The sequence below is a fragment of the Balaenoptera acutorostrata genome, chromosome 10, assembly GCF_949987535.1.
Source record: "Balaenoptera acutorostrata chromosome 10, mBalAcu1.1, whole genome shotgun sequence".
NCBI classification, from domain to species: domain Eukaryota; kingdom Metazoa; phylum Chordata; class Mammalia; order Artiodactyla; family Balaenopteridae; genus Balaenoptera; species Balaenoptera acutorostrata.
The window spans coordinates 39,227,122-39,248,571 of record NC_080073.1 but is presented as its reverse complement, the minus strand read 5'-3'; the positions used below and the strand labels follow the sequence as shown (position 1 = coordinate 39,248,571).

The 21,450-nt window shown below is 42.6% G+C and overlaps 1 protein-coding gene across 8 annotated transcripts in view; it reads left to right on the top strand.

Annotated features, from left to right (window-relative positions):
- Positions 1 to 21,450, top strand: part of DAG1 (dystroglycan 1) — a 65,370-nt gene that overhangs the window by 29,983 nt on the left and 13,937 nt on the right. For all 8 annotated transcript variants that reach the window (XM_057554896.1, XM_057554890.1, XM_057554895.1 and 5 more), the window contains one exon: positions 17,323 to 17,719. In XM_057554896.1, the coding sequence (XP_057410879.1) occupies positions 17,435 to 17,719 (285 nt within the window). In that variant the 5' untranslated portion in view covers positions 17,323 to 17,434. The remainder of the gene's footprint in view (positions 1 to 17,322; positions 17,720 to 21,450) is intronic.

Here is a 21,450-nt window from a genome sequence, read left to right as displayed (position 1 = left end):
AGGAGGACTGTTGCCATGAATCCCTCACAGTGTCATCTTTATCCCTGTGTGAGATAAATGCAGAGGTTCCTGACTCTTGATTAGATCTGTTCTTAAGACCACAGAACTTAACAAGATTCATTGGATTGGTATACAATGAGAAGACATAAAATAAACTTGTCATTTACAAAAGAGGTCTTGTAAGTAGTTAGCTCCCAGCACAAATGATTTACATAGAGCCTGGGAAGGGCAGGGTGCCTCTGTGCTCACATTAGAAGCCAGTTGAAGATTCCTGGGAAAAGAAGATAGAGTATCTGAAGAATTAAGCTGTGGGCTGGTGGGAATCTTTGTTCATTTGGGCTATGGGAGTCTATTTGTGCCTGACAGTGGCCCAGCTTGGAAATTTAGACGGTCTTGGCTCTGTTTGGAAGAAGAAAACAACACCTTCGTGCATCAGGAGATGCTGGCCACTACTGAAAAGTACTTGGTAGCTGTTACTTTCTCCCCAGTACTTGGGAGTATGTAAATTGTAGCTGTACCCATTTGGTAAGACAGACGATCCTCTGCATTTGTCCTTCCCTTATCTGTATTTGCTTTTAATTTTTAATCCTTGGGTTCTAAAAGTCAGGAACTAATTTCCAAATAATTACTACTGAGTGGAAACCCACTTTTTCCTTTGTGCTAAGGGAGTGATCAAAGCCTGCAGGAAGAGGAGGTAGAAGCAGGGGGAGGTGAGGACAAGGGCATCTTCAAGGATTTCTTCAGTTGTGTTATACCTGGGTGTAAATCTGTTGTGGCAGACAGTGACTGGGGATCTCCTGGAGCTTTGAGGAGGGGGAAAGCACTTGGGAGTAATACATTTCCTCCATCTTACTTGGTGTAGAGGTACCTGAACTGGATATATTGTATTTCTCTGAATCAGTGCTGTGATCCTTGAAGAGCAGCCCCATATCCTCTACTGGGGATATCCTTGTACCGGTGTGCAATCAGCCAGAAGTTGCTGGGATTGGCCCAGGAGCTTTGCCTTCACCAGTTCACTGGGAGCTGGTACTTTCAGGTGCCACTCTAGGCCTGATTCCGAGGTCACGCTTGGCATGACCTTCTTCTGCTCAGCATTGGCCTTGTTCACTGCTTCACTGCCTGGTCATAGAGTAGCTGTGGCTTTGCAGAGCAGGGGTTCCAAGAGTCTTCAAGGCCATCTTTTGGCTCTTTTGCTCCAGCCTTTGGAAACACAGCCCTAAAACCTACCAAAGAAGTTTGTGATTATTTAGATTTTGCAGCTGTAGCAAGGCTGAGGTAGGTAGAAGGACGAATCAGAGCCATATGTGGGAGGGAAGGAATTCTTCTAGCAAGGAAGTCTGAGCAAAGGGAGTGGGTGCTAGTTGTGTCTTGTCCTTCTATAAACAAGGTTTGTTGATCTGGCAATTTCTGGCGTGGTTGAAATGTTCTTGATGGTCGAGCCTTAAGAATGTGGCCCCAAAAAAGAATGTGGCCAAAAGCAGGTCACAGCTTTAAACACTGAAGGCTGAGTATTTGCCTAGATAAACACTCAGAACAATGACACCTTACAGTGAAAGTGCAAGAGCTCCCAGTCACCATGGGCCAGGATACCCCTGTCTGGCTCCTGAGGCCTGTATTGTGAGGTTGCTGGCAGGATCAAGGGCTGCAGTAATGGGGGACCTGAGTAGGGAGCTGGGGAGTGGCTGTGGCCACCCCAATATTTCTCATCTCATTCCTCTGTTCTGGAGTCTGATTAGCCAGTTAGGTCAGGAAGGCCAGCAGTCAACAATCTTTTTCTAACCTTAATTCATTGAAGTCAGATTAGCATATTAGTTTTGAGCTGTGGTACTTATTTTTAGTCTTCTGTAGTATAATGGAAAAAATATCAGAAAGCTCTGCTTTTAACTTCAAAGTGTGAAATCAGATGATTACTTGCTTTGTGCTTGGTGAATCATTTTGGGGATTTAGGGGAAACCCTGTTGCTATTCCCTGATATCTGAGTGCCTGCTTGGTGCTAGGCATCAGTTGGGGAAGAGGGCAGCAGAGCATATGTGGCGTCAGACCCCTGCAGTGGACCTCTTCTCTCTCCTTCCTCTCTGGGCAACCTTTGGCATTCAGCCTTGACCCGACAGATAATTGACCATTCTGCCCTCACAGTGTAGTCCCAACTCTACCTTTGTACTGAGATGAGGAAGGGGTTGGATAGCCAGAGGAAGTTTGGGGAGTCAGAATGCAACTTTTATTTTCTAGTAAGCACCTACTTGGAAAACACTTATAATATATAAGTATTTAGTTTATTACCTCTTGTGTTTTATGATTTAGTAATGTATATAAATCTTAATTGACTATTTTTGTATGAAATTTGGGAAGACTACATGCATAGCAAATGAAGCTTCACACCTAGTACAGGGTAGGTAGTCGGTAAATATACACTGAAGTGTTAACTATTGTTGGGCTCTCTTGAGATAATTGTAATTTACTTTAATTGGGTTCTTGGATGCCACAAGGGTATGCAAATGTAGTAACTCATTCCCACTTGTATTCTGCTGAGTCTGGCCACCCACCTCTCACACTTGCTCCCCTACTTCCACCCCACCTCCAAGTCCAGCTGCTGCAGCCAAATGGACAGTTAGGCCTGGTCCTTATCTTTGAGCTCAGTTTATCCTTTTCCAGCCTCAGTGCCCTACCTGGGCATCGATGATTAGAAGACTGGACCTAAGCCTTATAAGTTTTTTCCGAAGTCTAATTGGTGTGACACTTGAGTAATGTGGGTTTTAAAAAAATATTTATAATTGTAGTAAAATATACATAACGTAAAATTTGCCTCCTTAACCATTAAATTTTTAAAACATTGTGGTAAACAAAACAACATAAAACATAACCATCTTAACTGTTTTAAGTGTGCAGTTGAGTACTGAGTAATGTTTAACAGCAGCATATGGAGTTCAGTGGAGTGTAGAAGGAACTGTTTTTCAGTGAGCTTTATCACATAAGATGTTAAAAATCTACTCAGGCTAAAAACCACGGTCCAGTGGAGAATGGCCTTTCAGCCCTGGCTTCTGAACCTTGTCTTTCTTCCCTTCCTCTAGGATGTGTTTGCACCTGAGTGAGTTTGTACCCAGGTAGAAAGCCTTTACTTCCTTCCTGCCTTTGTTGAGAAAACCAAACCACCGTCAGCAGAAATCAGTGCCCTTCCGGGACCTCTGCTTTTCGTATCTGTGATAACTGAGAGTTTCCAAGAGTTTTCCAAGTGAGAAAAGCATTCAAATAGCTTTTGTGTTTGATAGACTGTTGAGCAGTGCTTGTTTCTCACAGGTGGTAATTTTTTTCTTCCACATATTTTTACTTTTAAATCTCTTGCTGTGTATGTGGCCCTGGACTCTTGGTGGGTTCCCAAGCTCCCTGATGGTGTCTTCGCCAGGCTGCCCCCACACCTCTGATGATACTCCCACGGGACACAGGCCAGACAGGAACTTGCTTTGTGTCAGAGAAACCTCATCTGCCTCCTGAGCAGTGAAGATTTTAGGGTGACACCTTGCATCTTCACCAGTGACTTGGCTCAAACCTTCCTCATCTAACCCCAAGGTGTGAAAAAGTCCTGTTTTAAACTCAAAGCAGAGCAATCTGCCTGTCTTTTTGGTGTTTGAAGCCCAAGTAAACAATGACTTCACACTATTGTTTTCCATTGTGTTGAGTACATCCTGTTGGCCATCAGATTGAGCAGTTTTAAACTGGTTAACCCTCTAGAATTTTTAGATTAATATTAGACTGACATTTAACATTTACTTTTAACTTCTGAGTGTCTGGACAAAAGCCTTTTTTGCTAGATGGAACCTAAAGTGGTTGTTTCAGTTAAGATTATTCCTTTTGACCATTTAAAACAAGGTCATGGAATTTTATTATTTTAGTTTTGTTTTAAGAAGAAAATCCCATTTTCCTTAAGTGTTTTAATTACATCGTGAATGGTAGCAATTTGACAGTTTAAATACTATTTTTAGGTAATATAGCTATTAGAGATTTAGGGGTTCCTGCGAGTGGTGGGCTGGGCTGCCTCTGCTTCGTTTTGTGTGGTTAATAATGGGTTGAATCCCACAACTTTTCCTTCATTCTTAGAAAATAAAAACTAGTAGGGAGCCATTCTTTCAGAGTTTTTAGTTAAGATACTTTGAAGTTTCAGTCTCTGTAGGTTTTTCTGCACGTGCGGAAGCGTTAAGTTTACTATAAATTGAGTTAATGTCATGTATGCATTTGTTCCACGCATTTTTTGAGTGGAAAGTTTTTATTGACTGAGCCTCCTCCATGCATGCGGCACTCATTAGCTCTGGGAGGTAGCCAGTGCTGGAACAGAGCTGCTTCTCTCCTGGGGCTGGAATTCCAGAGGGAATCTTCTAGTTCCCAGGGATCCAAGTCTGTCTGGACAGGGTAGAGTCACAAGGCGCTCGCACACGCTCGATCTCCTCTCCCCCCCACCAACCCCAAACGTGCTTCATTTGCATATAGATAGGGATTAGTGACAGGAAGGAGCCCAGAAGGATTCTTTCCTCAGATGTCTGGGGTCCTCACCTACCCCTGTATAATGCTTTTGAGTCTCTGGTTGTGTCCCTGCCGATTGATCTGGTAAACTTTATTTATTTATTTTTTATAAATTTATTTATTTTATTTGTTTATTTTTGGCTGCGTTGGGTCTTCGTTCAAGGGGGGGCTACTCTTTGTTGCGGTGCGCGGGCTTTTTTCATTGTGGTGGCTTCTCTTGTTGTGGAGCACGGGTTCCAGGTGCTCGGGCTTCAGTAGTTGTGGCTCGCGGGCTCTGGAACGCAGGCTCAGTAGTTGTGACGCATGGGCTTAGGTGCTCTGCGGCATGTGGGATCTTCCTGGACCAGGGCTCGAACCCAAGTCCCCTGCATTGGCAGGCAGCTTCTCAACCACTGCACCACCAGGGAAGCCCTGATCTGGTAAACTTTAAATACACCTGCCTCCAGGGCAGATTTTATGTATTTTGTTTTACAAAGAGCACCACCTTTTAGGCACTGCTGAAAACTTGGCTTTTTATTTCTGCCCATCACTGGAGAGTCCCCAGTGTCACAGTTGGAGAAAGGAAGTATGCCCATTTTTCACATTGTATGCCATGGCTTGTTGAGCAGGTGTTCAGAATGCCAGGGGCTTCACCAAGGCTCTGGGAAGGTCCCTCTTCCCCCCCCAGAGTTGGATTTTGCTGGGGTCTGGAGCAGTGCCGAGCTCAGACTTAGTGGCAGACATTGCACTGGGGACTGGCACAGAGGAATGAGTTACCCATTCCCAGTACCCGTTTCTCAGCAGGAGAGCTTCAGCAGTGTCAATCAGCCAAACAGTGGTGAGTTCAGCTGAGACGTATTCTTGGGCTACCCTTAGCACTTGCTGGTATTCCAGAGGGTATAATGTGAGTGTGCATGTGCAGTGTTGAAATGAATGGCTGTGTCAGGAAGACTGGGTGACTGACATAGTCTTTTCTCTGGTTCTTCAGCACCTTCTCCTCCCACCGTCTTCTGGCCACAAGCTCTGTATGACCATGGTTGAGTGTTACTTCTCTTTAGGCCTTGGTTCTGAAAACTGAGGAGGAGGATCTCTGTAGTGCCTCCATCTCTGGATGACCAAGTGTGTGAGTATGAGACTATGTGGAAAGCCTTCCAGAGGGATGTCCTCATAGTGGTGTTTGGATGCAGCCTGACAAGTTCCTAGCACAGGGAGACGTGACCGTTGTTTATAGGAAGCCAGTATCAGAAAGACACAAGGCTGCTTTTTGCCAGTTTGCAAAAAGATCTTTTCTTCCCAGAACATGGAAAACCAACACATAGCAGCAGTTGGAGTTGTGCCCTGGACAATGCCTGCTTGCTAAATGCAGAGCACTTAGTCATGCCCATGAAACGGATACCCCGTGTCATCATATGTCCACAGATAGCATACTGGGCTTATGTTCCTGGTAGGACAGGGTGTGTCTCATACTGTTGCTATTTTCAAATAAGCTGAGAATTTTTAAATGGAGAATCAGATTAGAAAAGCAAAAGATCAACTGGATCTAATAAGTAGAAAAATAAGTACACAAAAGAATAAAGGCATCAGAAGAAGATTAAAAAAAAAAAAATGTCCCGTATCCTCTCCATTCATTTATTACCTGTATGCTTGGCATACATCAGTGATTGCAACAGGTGCATTCCTGCCCTTCCCTTCTACAACTTACAGTCTTGTGGAGTGTTGGTTGAGCTGAGCCATTTACTAAATAATAGTTAATATGTATAAGAAAGGAAAAGTTATAGAAAGCACTATGCAACAGTAAAGAAAACACTAAAGTTACAATTTAAGATAGTATAAAACAAAAGACTTAGAGAATTTAAAAAATTAAGTGATAAACTATAAAAGGGGTACAAAAGCACAGACAATTAAAAAACTGGGAGATATTAAAAAAACAAAACAAAACAGAAAAGAGCTTGAAGAAAAGCCTTAAATTTGGGGGCAGTTTATAAGGATCTGAGGAGAAGACCTCCACCCAGGATACGGAGAACACCAGGTTGAAGAGCTGGGTGTTTCCTTCCTTGCCTTTCCTGGTAGAGGACCTCACAAAGGTCACTGGGAGTTAAGTGGTTCTTGGAACTGATGCCTGCAGGACCCCAGCTTCTAAGTCCGTGATCATTTGGTGTCCCCCTGGAGAAGTGTGGCACTTAACACTGCTGGCAAGTCTGGTGGGCAAAAGTGTTTTTCATGTTGCTTTAATTTTCTTTTCCTTGATTACTAGTGAGGTTGAGCATCTTTTTGTATGTTTATTGCTTTCAGGTTTTCTTTTCTGTGAATTACTTGTTTGTTATCTCTTCAACCCATTTTTATTGTTTTAGGGCACTTGATATATTTTGATAGGGATCCTTTAGCTATCACATGCACTGAAAAAGCTCTCCCCCAGGCTGTGGTTGGTCCTTTTTATTTTCTTTATGGTATCCTTTATTGTACAGAAATTTAAAATTCTAATTCAAATTTATCTTTTTTTTTTAGGTTAAAACATTTTTTTGGAAATAATTGTGGATTCACATGCAGTTGTTAAAAATAATACTGAGAGATCTTGTATGCCCTTTACCCAGTTTCCCCCCATGATAACATCTTAAATAATAGTACAATATCACAACCAGGATATTGACATTGATACTATCAAAATACAGAACATTTTCATCACCACAAGGATCTGTCACGTTGCCCTTTCATAGCCACATCTTTCCCTCATGTCCTAACTCCCTCTTTAATTCCTGGCAACCACTAATCTGTTCTCTGTTTCTATAATTTTGTCACTTCAAGAGTGTTATATAAATGGGGACTTCCCTGGGGTTCCAGTGGTTAAGGATCCCAGCTTCCACTGCAGGGGACATGAGTTCAGTCCCTGGTCAGGGAAGTAAGATCCTGCATGCTGTGGTGTGGCCAAAAAAATTTTTTTTTAAATAAATTTATTTATTTATTTATTTTTGGCTGTGTTGGGTCTTTGTTGCTGTGTGCGGGCTTTCTCTAGTTGAGGAGAGCGGGGGCTACTCTTTGTTGCGGTGTGTGGGCTTCTCATTGCGGTGGCTTCTTGTTGCGGAGCGCGGGCTCTAGGCGTGTGGGCTTCAGTAATTGTGGCGCGTGGGCTCAGCAGTTGTGGCTTGCAAGCTCTAGAGCGCAGGCTCAGTAGTTGCAGCACACAGGCTTAGTTGCTCCGTGGCATGTGGGATCTTCCCGGACCAGGGCTCGAACCCGAGACCCCTGCATTGGCAGGTGGATTCTTAACCACTGTGCCACCAGGGAAGCCCTGCGGCCAAAATTTTTTAAAATTAATTAATTAATTAAAAAATTAATGTTATATAAATGAAATCATATACTGTGTAACCATTTGGGATTAACATTTTTCACACCACATAATTCCCTTGAGGTTCGTCCAAATTGTTGAGTGTGTCAGTTCAAAAGTTCATTCCTTTTTATTGCTCACTAGTATTCCATGGTATGGATGTACCACAGTTTAACCATTCATCTGTTGAAGGGACGTCTGGGTTGTACCATTTGTTGAAAATGGTTGTACCATTTGTTGTACCATTTGTTTCTCCCCCATTTAATTGCTTTGTACCTTTGTCAAAAATCAGTTGAGCGTTCTTGTTTAGGTCTATTTCTGTAGTCTGTATTCTGTGCCATTGATTTATGTGTTTGCCCCTCAACCAATACAGTCTCTTTTTTTAAATATTTATTTATTTTCCTTATTTATTTTTTTGGCTGCATCGGGTCTTAGTTGCAGCACACGGGATCTTTGTTGAGGCATACAGGATCTTTTTGTTACAGCACATGGTCTGCTCAGGTTTCTCTAGTTGTGGCACTTGGGCTTCTCTCTAGTTGTGGCACAGGGACTCCAGGGCGCATGGGCTCCAGAGCGCTTGGGCTCTGTAGTTTGCGGCACGTGGGCTCTCCTGTTGAGGTGCGAGAGCTCAATAGTGGCACGTGGGCTTAGTTGCCCCACGGCATGTGGGAATCTTAGTTCCCAAACCAGGGATTGAACAAATGAACGAATATCCCCTGAATTGGAAGGTGGATTCTTTAGCACTGGACCACCAGGGAAGTCCCCACCAATACAGTCTTGATTCCTTAGCTCTCTAAATCGATATTAGGTAGAATAATTCCTCTTTAGTCTTCTTTTATTTTTTAAAATTTATTTATTTGGTTGTGCCGGGTCTTAGTTGCGGCAGGTGGGCTCCTTAGTTGTGGCTCGTGGGCTCCTTAGTTGCAGCTCATGGGCTCCTTAGTTGCGGCTTGCCAGCTCCTTAGTTGTGGCATGCAAACTCTTAGTTGCAGCATGCATGTGGGATCTAGTTCCCTGACCAGGGCTCGAACCCAGGCCCCCTGCACTGGGAGCATGGTGTCTTAACCACCGCGCCACCAGGGAAGTCCCTAATTCCTCTTTATTCTTCTTGTTCAAAATTGTTATTGTGTTGAGAAGCTGGAGCTCGTGTATTAAATTTAAGAATATGCAGATTATGACCTGCTGAATGAGGGGGCACAAGCCATCCACATGATGTCAGCAGGTAGCTCCCTCAGCATCTGAGCTCCCAGTTTGGGGAAGTGAAAACCATAGGGTCGTTTTGATTGAAGGTGCAGTTCCAATCCGCCCACACAAAGGAAGTGAAGTCACAAGGTCTATTACTTACAGATCCCAGAAATAAGGGGGTGGGCAATGAGCCAGGGTAAGGGCAGTCATCCGTCTCAGGTCACAAGCGAGCAGGAGATAGAGAGCACCTATTACTTACATGGTGGTTGGGGCAGAGGTCCCTTATTTTTCAGGGGCTCAACTCTAAGTGGATATTTTAAAAGATGCCCCAGGAAAAGCAAAGCGGGAATTTATGGTGGGAATCTTAAGCTCAGATCCTTATTGGAATGTCCAGACTCTGGGAAATGCCTAGGCAGCAAATCAAAATAATTGTTTTTCTCATCACAGCTATTTTATTTTATTTTATTTTTAACATCTTTATTGGAGCATAATTGCTTCACAGCACAACAAAGTGAATCAGCTACATGCATACACACATTCCCATATCCCCTCCCTCTTGCGCCTCCCTCCCACCCTCCCTATCCCACCCCTCTAGGTGGTCACAAAGTACTGAGCTGATCTCCCTGTGCTATGCAGCTGCTTCCCACTAGCTATCTGTTTTACATTTGGTAGTCATCACAGCTATTTTAGTTCCTTTGCCTTTCCATATAAATTTTTCTAAATTAATTTTTTGGGTTACATTGGGTCTTCATTGCTGCACGCGGGCTTTCTTTAGTTGCGGCGAGTGGGGGCTACTCTTTGTTGTGGTGTGCAGGCTTCTCATTGTGGTGGCTTCTCTTGTTGCAGAGCATGGGCTCTAGGTGCGCGGGCTTCAGTAGTTGTGGCATGCGGGCTCAGTAGTTGTGGCTCACGGGCTTAGCTGCTCCGCGGCATGTGGGATCTTCCTGGACCAGGGATCAAACCTGTGTCCCCTGCATTGGCAGGCAGATTCTTAACCACTGTGCCACCAGGGAAGTCCTAATATAAATTTTAGAATAATCTTGTCTCTATATACAAAAATTCTTACTGGGATTTTGATAGGAATTACGTTAAACCTTGAATTAGTTTTCTAGGGCTGCTGTAAAAAATTACTACAACTTTAGTGGCTTAGAATAACACACACAATTATTCTCTCATAGTTCTGGAGACCAGAAGTCTAAAATTAAGGTGTTGGCAAGGGCTGTGCTCCTTTTGTGGACTCTGGGGAAGAATCTATTCCTTGTCTCCTCTAGCTTCTGGTGGCTGCCACTATTCTTTGGCATTCCTTGGCTTATGGCCACATCACTCCAATCTGTGCTTCAGCCTTCACATCCCCTTCTCCATCTGTGTGTGTGTATAATCTCTCTCTGCGTCTCTCTTATAATGAAAATTGTGATTGGATTTATAATCATCTCCCCAGGTCAAGATTCGTAATTTAATCACACCTGCAAAGACTTCCCTTGTAAAGTACATTTGCACATTTTAGGGATTAGGACCTGGTATCTTTGGGCGACCATTATTTAGCCTATTACAAACCTGTATATCAGTTTGGGGAGAATTGACATCTTTACCGTGTTGAGCTTTCCAGTCCATTAACACAGTATATCTTTCCATTTGTTTAGATCTTTGATTTCTTTCACCAGTGTTGTATGGTTTTCAGCATACAAATTCTGTACATGTTTTGTTAGATTTACACCTAGATATTTCATTTTTTAAGCAATTTAAATGGTATTATCTTTTAAATTTGGTGTCTGCATGTTCATTTCTAGCATACAGAAATACAACTGATTTTTTTAAAAAATAAATTTATTTATTTATTGGCTGAGTTTGGTCCTTCTTGCTGCGCATGGGCTTCCTCTAGTTGTGGTGAGTGGGGGCTGCTCTTCGTTGTGGTGCGTGGGCTTCTCATTGTGGTGGCTTCTCTTGTTGCTGAGCACGGGCTCTAGGCATGCGGGCTTCAGCAGTTGTGGCTTGCGAGCTCTAGAGCACAGGCTCAGTAGTTGTGGTGCACGGGCTTAGTTGTTCCGCAACATGTGGGATCTTCCTGGACCAGGGCTTGAACCCGTGTCCCCTGCATTGGCAGGAGGATTCTTAACCACGGCGCCACCAGGAAAGTCCTACAACTGATTTTTGTATGTTTGTTTTATATTCTGTGGCCTTGCCAAACTTACTTGTTAGTTCTAGGAGTTTGTTTTGTGGATTCCTTGGGATTTTCTACATAGACAATTATGTTATCTGCAAGTAGGGAGAGTTTTATTTTTTTAACTTTATTTATTTTTGGCTGTGTTGGGTCTTCGTTGCTGTGTGCGGGCTTTTCCTAGTTGCAGAGAGCAGGGGCTACTCTTTGTTGCGGTACACGGGCTTCTCATTGCGGTGGCTTCTCTTGTCATGGAGCATGGACTCTAGGCGCATGGGCTTTAGTAGTTGCAGCACACAGGCTCAGTAGTTGTGTCATGAGGGCCCCAGAGCACATGGGCTTCAGTAGTTGCGGCACGTGGGCCCAGTAGTTGCGGCTTGTGGGCTTTAGAGCGTGGGCTCAGTAGTTGTGGCACACAGTTTTATTTTTAAGTCCCTACAGTTTTATTTTTTCCTTTACCATCTACATGCCTTTTGTTTCCTTTTCTTGCCTTATTATGCTGGCTAGAACTTCTAGCACTATGTCAAATAAGAGTGGTAGGGGACTTCCCTGGTGGTGCACTGGTTGAGAATCCGCCTGCCAATGCAGGGGACACGGGTTAGATCCCTGGTGCAGGAAGATCCCACATGCTGCGGAGCAGCTAAGCCCGTGTGTCACAACTGCTGAGCCCGCTCTCTAGAGCCCGCGAGCCACAACTGTGCTGAAGTTACTGAGCTTGCATGCTGCAATTACTGAAGCCTATAGCCAGCGCTCCACAGCAAGAGAAGCCACCACAATGAGAAGCCTGTGCACCGCAACAAAGAGTAGCCCCCCCTCGCCGCAACTAGAGAAAGCCCATGGACAGCAACGAAGACCCAATGCAGCCAAAAAAAAAAACAGTGGTGAGAGCAGACATCCTTGCCTTGTTTCTGATCTTAAGGAGAAAGCATTCAGTCTATCACCATTAGATGCTCTTTATCAAATTGAGAAAGTTGTCCTCTGTTCCTGTGTTTCTGAGATTGTTTATCATGACTGGGTGTTGAATTTTGTTAGGTACTTTTTCTGCATTAATTAATATGATCATGTGATTTTTGTTCTTTAGTCTGTTAATATGGCGGATTACGTTGATTGATTTTCAGATATTGAACTGACCTTGTACCCTGAAACAAGTGCTACTTGGTTACGGTATATAATTCTTTTTATATATTGCTAAATTCTATTTCTTAATGTTTTGTTAAAAATTTTGTGCCTGTTCATCTGCATTTTCTTCTCTCTTTTTTTTTTTTTTGGTATTGTCTTTGATGTTGGTGTCAGGGTAATGTTAGCGTCATAAAATGAATAGGCAAGTGTTTCTTCCTTCTACTTTCTGGAAAAGACTGTGTAGAATTGGTGTTAATTCTTTAAATATTTAGTAGAATTTATTAGTGAAGCTGTCTGGGCCTAGAGATTTCTTTTTATGGGAGTTTTTAAATTATAAATTTTTTAAAATTACAAATTTTGAGGAATTGGTCTGTTTCATTTGAATTATCAAAATCTGTGAGTTATTTGGTAGTATTTCCTTGTTATCCTTTTTGACGTCTGCAGGATCTGTAGTGATATCCCCTGTCTCAGTCCTGATATTGGTAATTTGTTTATAGAAATTTGTCAATTTTATTAATCTTTTCAAAGAACCAGTTTTTTGTTTATTGATTTTTTTCTGTTGTTTTCAATTTTATTGATTTCTGTGCTTTACTGTTTCCTTCCTTCTGCTTGCTTTTGGTTTATTTTGCTCTTTTTTTTTTTTGAGATTCTTGATGTGGGAGCATAGATTATTGATTTGAGACTTTTCCTTCTTTTTCTAATGGTTTCAGTGTTATAAATTCACCCCTAAGAGCTGCTTTAGCTGTGTTCCACAAATTTTACTATAACCCCACAAATGTATATTTAGTTCAGTGTAACATTTTATTTCCCTTGAGACTTCCTCTCTGACACAGGAATTATTTAGAAGTACATTGTATAGTTTTCAAGTTTTGAAGATTTTCTTACTATCCTTGTGTTACTGATTTCTAATTTGACTCCATTGGGGTTGGAGAACATTTCAGTATTATTTCAGTTCCTTTAAATTTGTTGAGATTTTTTTCATGGCCCTAGATGTGATCTCTCAGGGTATATGTTCTGTGGACATTTGAAAAGAATATATGTTCTGATACTCTGGTTTCTCTTCAGAACGCATAAATCTTTCGCCTTTTACTAAAGAATATATGTTCTGTTGTCAGAACATAAATGTTGATTAAATCATATTGATTGATAGCATGTTTTAGTTCTTTTGTACCCTTGGTGATTTTCTTTCTAATTGTTCTATCATTTGTTGAGAGAGTGATATTGACATTTCCAACTAGAATTGTTGATTTGTTTATTTTTCCTTTCAGTTCTATCAGTTTTTGCTTCTCATGGTTCTGCAACTCTGTTTGGTGCATATACATTGAGGATTAGTATTCTTCTTGATGGATTGACCCTTTTATCATTATATAATGTACCTCTCTGTCTTTGATAATTTTCTTTGTTCTGAAGTCTACTTTATCTGATATAAATACAGCTCCTCTTGCTTTTAATTATTGTTTGCATGATATATCTTTTCCCATCCTTTTACTTTCTACCTATCTTTTTCATCTTGGTGTTGTCATCTGTTGATTGTCTTTTTTTCATTCAGTTTGGGATCTTCTTGGTTCTTGGCATGATGAGTGATTTTTCAGCTTTTTTTTTTTTTTTTGGTGGGGGGCTGTACCTCATGGTTTGCAGGATCTTAATTCCCTGACCAGGGATTGAACCCGGGCCTACGGCAGTGAAAGCACCAAGTCCTAACCACTGGACTGCCAGGGAATTCCCATGATGAGTGATTTTTGATTGAAACTTGAACAATTTTGTATTTTGTTCTGAAACTCTAGATTCTGTTTTAGCTGGCTTTTGTTTGACACTTGTCGGGCAGAGGAAGGGTAGAGGAGGCACTGCCTGATTACTGGGAAGTTTAGATAGAAGCCCAGGTTCCCCACTCAGCCTTTGTTGACACCTGAAGGCAGGTGAAGTCCTTGTTACTGCTGGTTGAGGGTGGGAGTTCTAGTTCCCTAGGCCTCACGACTGCTGAGCAATGGTTAAAGTTCTGACTCTCCACCAGTCTTCCTCTGACACCATCCCAGCAGGGATGGGGAGAGGCTCCTTCTTATTGCTTGGGTGGGAATATATAAATCCAGGTTCCCCTTGTGGTTTCCACTGACACCAAGGGGCTAAAGGTAGAGGGTGGTGCATTGTTACTAGCCAGGGAGGATGAAAGTCCCAGCTCCCTCCCCAGTGGAGATATCAGGGTGCCTTGTTACAGCCTCATGAGGGTGGAAGTCTTGGCTCCCCACTTGGCCTTTGTAGGCATGGGTGGGAGTGGGGCCACAGTTTTTTCTGTGGTGTTTTGCTAGAATAGGGCTGTTACTGTCTAAATGTTTTATGTCTTGCTAGGTTACCCCCTTCTTGCTCCTTTGGATAAAGAGAGCAGACTTTTGTTAGGATGTTTTTTGTTTCATCTGTTGGCATTTCTGGGTTGCCAGCTTCTTCAGCTCCCAATTCTGGTATACATGAGGCAAAAGAAAACCCAAGGAACCTCACTGGTCCCTAGCTGGTCTGCCTTCTTCTCTTGACTGTTTAAGAGTCTCATGTTTATTTTATATATATAATATCTAGGATTTTCCCTTGTATTTAGTGGGAAACTAAGGAGAAGTACATCTATTTCATCTTCCTAGAAGTGAAAGTCCAATGGTCTTTTTCTTTTATGTTTTGTGTTTTTTGATATCTTTTAAAAATGAAATCCTTCCTTATTCTGACATTCTGCTATATTCTAAACATTTTAAAGTTCTGCTTTTTACATTAATGTATCTAATCCACCTGGGATTTATCTTGTTTTTAATGGAGAAGTGACAGAAGAACCTAATTGTGTTTTTTTCCTACATAGATAGCCACTTGTCCTGGCGCCTTTGAACAGCTTCTTTGCAAGCAGGTTTTGGGCTCTCCCTCTGGTTCCACAGTCCAGTGTCTACTCTGCCCCATGTGACACTGCCTTAAATACAGTAGCTTTGTGATAAGTCTTGGTTTGGTAGGATAGGACTCCCAGCCCTCAAAATTGTTTTACTTTCTTGGGTTTTGTCTTTGTCTCATGACTTTTAGTTCAGAAACAAAATAAGAACAGGAATAACGAAGTCAATAGCAAAAAAAACCTTTTGGCATTGGCTTGGCTTTGCATTGACTTTAGAGTACGCTGCCTGTTTCAGTGGCCTTGTTTTCTTCAGCAATTTTATTTACTTTGCATTACCCAGGTCAAAAAATATCACGTGGCTCCTCAACAGCTTGGCTCAGGGCAGGGCTTCATCGTTTTCCAGAATGGGAAATTGCTTGTGATGGCTGTGGCCACCTGTGGGCACCCAGAAAGTCCCACAGTGCATCTGTGTGGCTGCCAGCCTTAGAGCAGGGTCATGAGCTGCTTGAAGCTGGTGTGGGGGAGAGGGGACAATGTGCAGGGTTTTAGTCACTGTTGGGGGTGGGGGGCAAGAGAGTTCAAATAAGTTTTGTTCACTAGCACTGAGTTAGCAAGTATATGCAATATGTGGGGTGTAAGCAGTGGGTGGTTGCCACACTTCTCTGTGCAGATACTTGGCTTTTCAATTTTTTTCAAAAGTATTTTTTTAAGACTTAATAATTGTAAAATTTGCCACATTGTTTTATCTCTATATATGCATGCACATGGGTTTTTTTTCCCCTTGGACCATTTCAAAGTGAGTTGCAGAGATTTTTGATACTTCATCCCTAAATACTTCAAAATTGAGGACAATCTGTTATCGAGCCACACCACCATCATCTCACCTAAGAAAATTAACAATAAATCTAATCTCCAGCCCACATACACAATTCCTCAGTTATCCCTTTGGGAGCTGATCTTGTGTGTTTTTTGTTTTTTTTAAAAGTAGATCCAACACAAATAGATAGGTTCATCTATGAAACAAATGGAATCAGGGCCATAGAGAATAGACTGGTGGTTACCAAGGGGGTGGGGGGTAAGAGAGGGTTGGATTAGGAGTTTGGAATTAGCAGATGCAAACTGGTATATATAGAATGGATAAACAAGGCCCTACTGTATAGCACAGGTAACTATATTCAATATCCTGTGATAAACCATAATGGAAAAGAATATGAAAAAGAATGTACATATACGTATAACTGAGTCACTTTGCTGTACAACAGTAATTAGCACAACATTGTAATTCAACTATACTTCAATACAAAATAAATTTAAAAAGTAAATCCAGGGTCCAGTCAAGATGTACACACTGCATCTGGTTGCAGTCTTTAAATCTAGAATAGTCCCCTTGTATTTAGAGGCGTCAGATTTGGAAAGACCAGACCGGTTATCTTGTAGAAGGTCCCACATTCTAGATTTGTCTGATTGTGTCTTCATGGCCCTGTGTTTCCTATGAACTGGAAGTTAGTTCTAGAGCGGCACTACCCAACAGAAATATACTGTGATCCACATATGTCATTTAATATTTTCCGGTAGTCACTTGAAAAAAAAAATAAAAATAAGCAGGTGGAATTAATTTTAATAATATATTTAATATCTTTATTATGTACTATTTATTAATATTTATTTACTTAACTATACTTAATATTTTATATCCAAAATATTTCAATATGTAATCAATATTTTTAAAGTATTAGAGATTTTACATTCTTTTTTTTTTAGTTTAATTAATTAATTTATTTAGGCTGTGCCAGGTCTTAGTTGCAGCATACAGACTTCTTAGTTGCGGCATGCGGACTCTTAGTTGTGGCATGCATGCAGGATCTAGTTCCCCGACCAGGGATCGAACCCTGGCCCCCCTGCATTGGGAGTGCAGAGTCTTACCCACTGGACCACTAGGGAAGTCCCTAACATTCCTTTTTTATACTTAGTTTTCAGAATCCACGGTGTGCTTTATACTTAATGGGCCAGCCACATTTCCAGTGTTCAGTAGCCACATGTAGCTGGTGGCTCTGTACTGGACAGTGCAGGGTGAGACTTGATCCAACTCAGAGTAGATATTTTTGGCAGGAACACCTAGGAGGTAGTAACTGCCTGTGCTCAACTTTGAAACCATGGAAGTTGCTGAAGTCTGAGTCTACTCTTCTTCTTTTTCAGGCTTTGGGTGCTCTGGGATGGAGCAGGTGTGCAGAGGCTGAGGACCCAGTTCTGGGACCACGTCACTTGCTTCCTTTCTTAGACTATCTGCTTGAACAGACTTGAGCCCGGGATGAGGATGTCTGTGGCCCTCTCGCTGCTGCTCCCCCTCTGGGGGAGGACCTTTCTCCTTCTGCTATCTGTGGCTGTGACTCAGTCCCGCTGGCCCAGTGAGCCTTCGGAGGCCGTCAGGGACTGGGAGAACCAGCTCGAGGCGTCCATGCACTCAGTACTCTCAGACCTCCATGAGGCTGTTCCCACGGTGGTTGGCATTCCTGATGGCACCGCTGTCGTCGGACGCTCATTTCGAGTGACCATTCCAACAGATTTAATTGCCTCCAATGGAGAAGTCATCAAGGTGAGACTGGATATAAACTGTAAATGAGGAATAATTCTCATCTTCCATTTTAGTTTTGATTTTAGTGTTAATTTTAGGTTTTTTTGGTTTTTTAGTTTAGGTTTAGTTTTTCAGTTTTCGAGGAATTCTGAGCTCAGTTCTTCCAGGACCTGCTAAGTGTTCCTTAAGAGAGGGACAGCCACTGACGTTCACTAGAAGGTCCCCATATATCTCAGAATAGCATCCTAAACCTTTATTTTTGCCCCATTTTGAGGGTGTCACCATTAAAAAGCTTTTACATGTGTACTCTGGAAGATCTTTTGGTCATCAAGTTAGGGATTTGATGGAAGGGCCTGTGTATAGGAAATGGTCTGCTTTCATTAACCATGGGATTAAACCCAAGAAATATGGAACTTTTAAATGCTTTGAACCTATTTTTTTTTTTCTTTTAATATTTATTTATTTATTTATTTATGGCTGTGTTGGGTCTTCGTTTCTGTGTGAGGGCTTTCTCCAGTTGCGGCAAGCGGGGGCCACTTTTCATCGCAGTGCGCAGGCCTCTCACTATCACGGCCTCTCCTGTTGGGGAGCACAGGCTCCAGACGCGCAGGCTCAGTAGTTGTGGCTCACGGGCCCAGCCACTCCGCGGCATGTGGGATCTTTCCAGACCAGGGCTCGAACCCGTGTCCCCTGCATTGGCAGGTGGATTCTCAACCACTGCGCCACCAGGGAAGCCCTGAACCTATTTTTTAAAAATAAGGTATAAGTAAATATTGGAGTTTTGCTTTGCTTTGGTGTTCTATGTTTACTAATGTATTTGGTCACTTAAGAACAAAAATCAGTACTTAAATTTCAGCCTCGCCTCATCTCCTTTTGGGGAGGCAACCCAGAAAACAAGGGGATCTAAGATCTTTGTAACTGAAGAGTGTCTTGTCCAACCCAGGGTGGAAATTAGTTGAAACAGGAAGCTTTTGTGTGAAGAAGTAACATCCCTTTGTCTGGGGTTGTGGGACCTTGGAATTTCCCCTACTTTCTGATTGAGTTTGCATGGGAGCCGTGTGGGTGGGTGGGGTGTACTCCTCAAGCTATGAACATCTCCTAGAGCAGATGTCAGCACACTTTTTCTTAAAAAAAGCCAGATAGTAAGTATTTTTTTGGCTTTGCTGGCCATATGGTTTCTGTTGCAACTCCTCAACTTTGCCAGTGTAGTATGAAAGTAGCCATAGACAATATGCAAGCGAATGGACATGGCTCTGTTCCAATAAAACTTTTTTTAAAAAATAAATTTATTTATTTATCTAATTTATTTTTGACTGCATTGGGTCTTTGTTGCTGTACACGGGCTTTTCTCTAGTTGCGGCGAGCTGGGCTACTCTTCGTTATGGTGCGTGGGCTTATTGCTGTGGCTTCTTTTGTTGCGGAGCATGAGCTCTAGGTGCATGGGCTTCAGTAGTTGTGGCACGCGGGCTCAGTAGTTGTGGCTTGTGGGCTCTAGAGCGCAGTAGCACGGGCTTAGTTGTTCCATAGCATGTGGGATCTTCCCGGGCCAGGGCTGGAACCTGTGTCTCCTGCATTGGCAGGCGGATTCTTAACTACTGTGCCACCAGGGAAGCCCCCAGTAAAACTTTACTTTTAAAAACTTTACTGAAACTGAAATTTTAATTTCATGTGATTTTCACATGTCAAGAAATACTATATCTCCTTTTGATTTTTTTCCCCCTCACTCGTTTAAAAATTGCAAAAAACATGTTCAGCTCATGGGCTGTACAAAGACAGGTGGCAGCCCAGATTGAACCTGCGTCCCCTGCATTGGAAGACAGATTCTTTACCACTGGACCACTGGGGAAGTCCCATGGCCACAGTTTTCTTTTTTTTTAATAAATTTATTTATTTAATTTAATTTATTTATTTTTGGCTGCATTGGGTCTTTCTTGCTGAGCGCAGGCTTTCTCTCGTTGCGGCGAGCGGGGGCTACTCGTCGTTGTGATGCGTGGGCTTCTTGATGCAGAGCATGGGCTCTAGGTGTGCGGGCTTCAGTAGTTGTGGTGCGTGGGCTCTAGAGCACAGGCTCAGTAGTTGTGGTGCACGGGCTTAGTTGCTCCACAGCATGTGGGATCTTCCCAGACCAGGGCTCGAACCCGTGTCCCCTGCATTGGCAGGCAGATTCTTAACCACTGTGCCACCAGGGAATTCCTCATGGCCATAGTTTTCTAACCCTTGGCCTACAGCATTCTTTCCCCAGAGGTGTGGCTTGAATATGAATTAAAAGTATTCCAAGGTCTATACTTTGTTATGGTAGTTTTTAATATCTGTTATGCACTTAGATTTCTACATACACATAGTGTTCTGGCTATTTATTGGTATGTTTAAAGCATAAGAACATAGTGGTTTGAAACAGCCAATTTGTTTTGCTCACAGTTTTGTGGCCAAGAATTCAGGGATTTAGAGCTCATCTGGGAATCTCATCTCTGCTGCACATGGCACTAGCTAGAGTGGCTTACCTGGGCCTGGAGGATCTACTTCCAAGATGTCTCATTCATGGCTGGCAAGTTGGTTCTGCCTGTTGACAGGGAGCTTACCTGGGGCTGCTGATCAAGGTCCTTGGTTTCTCTCCATGTAGACCTTTACACAGATACTTGGATTTCCTCACAGTACAATAGCTGGGTTCCAAGATTGAGTATTCCAAGATACAGGAAGTGTAAGCTGCCAGTCTCTTAAGGCCTGGGCTTGGAAACTTGCACAGTGACACTTCCTTTGTACTCCATTGGTCAAAGCACACCCAGGCTCTAATGAGTCTTTACCAACTTGCCTCTCTGACCCACAAGCCCCAGGCATCTAGATTAGAAATGGTCACAAATTCCATGCCACTCTTCTCATTGAGAGTTGTGTCTATGCCCCTTTCCCTTGAATCTGGGCAGACCCACTCCTCACCTGACCCTCCTTGTGTTCTCTTCCTTTTCCTTTTTGACCCCCTCTCCTTAGCTCATGGCTTGTTCTTAGGGTGGCCTTGTGTTCTCAGAGGTGGTCATACTTCCGAAGATCCTGGCTCAGTTCCATGGAGCTCTTTCTAGTTTGTGGAGTCTTTAAGATTTCCATGTAATCTTCATAACACCCCAGTAAGCCAGTTTCTAGTTTATTAGATGAAAAATGGCGTTTTTGGAGGTACATTTCTTACCCAGCATCAAATTTCATCTTCTGAATATCCAAACCCTGTAGTGATTACCCTTGTTCCAGTGGCCACTGGAATGTTGTACATGGATTAGGCTTGACCAAAGGTGCCTTGAGTCGATACAGTGAGCTGAGTATTTGCTGTATCTGGCAGAGGGATATTTAACAGGCTTATTCACTGGGGGAGCAAAGAGATTTTACTAGGAAAACAGGATTTTATCTGAGTATATCTATCTGTGGAAAGCAGACCATTTAGTAGATGATTAACCTGTAGAAAAACAGGTGAAAATGTGTGACTCTTCATCCCGAACAGTCTTGACATCAGGGTTGTGTGGGGTGGGAATCAGATCAGAAAGCCTGACTTCCTTCCTGGAGCTTTGGTTTCCATATGTATAAAACAGGATTGAAAAGTCTTTACATTAAAGGAGTTGTTTTTTTCCCCCCCATTATAATAATGATGTATAAATGTACATTGTAGAAAAAGGGAGAAAGAAAATCTCCTGTGGTTCCTACCACTAGCATACTCCTCCATCATTTTCTGCGTTCATCAAGAGGTGTCTGTGTCACATACACACACAGACATT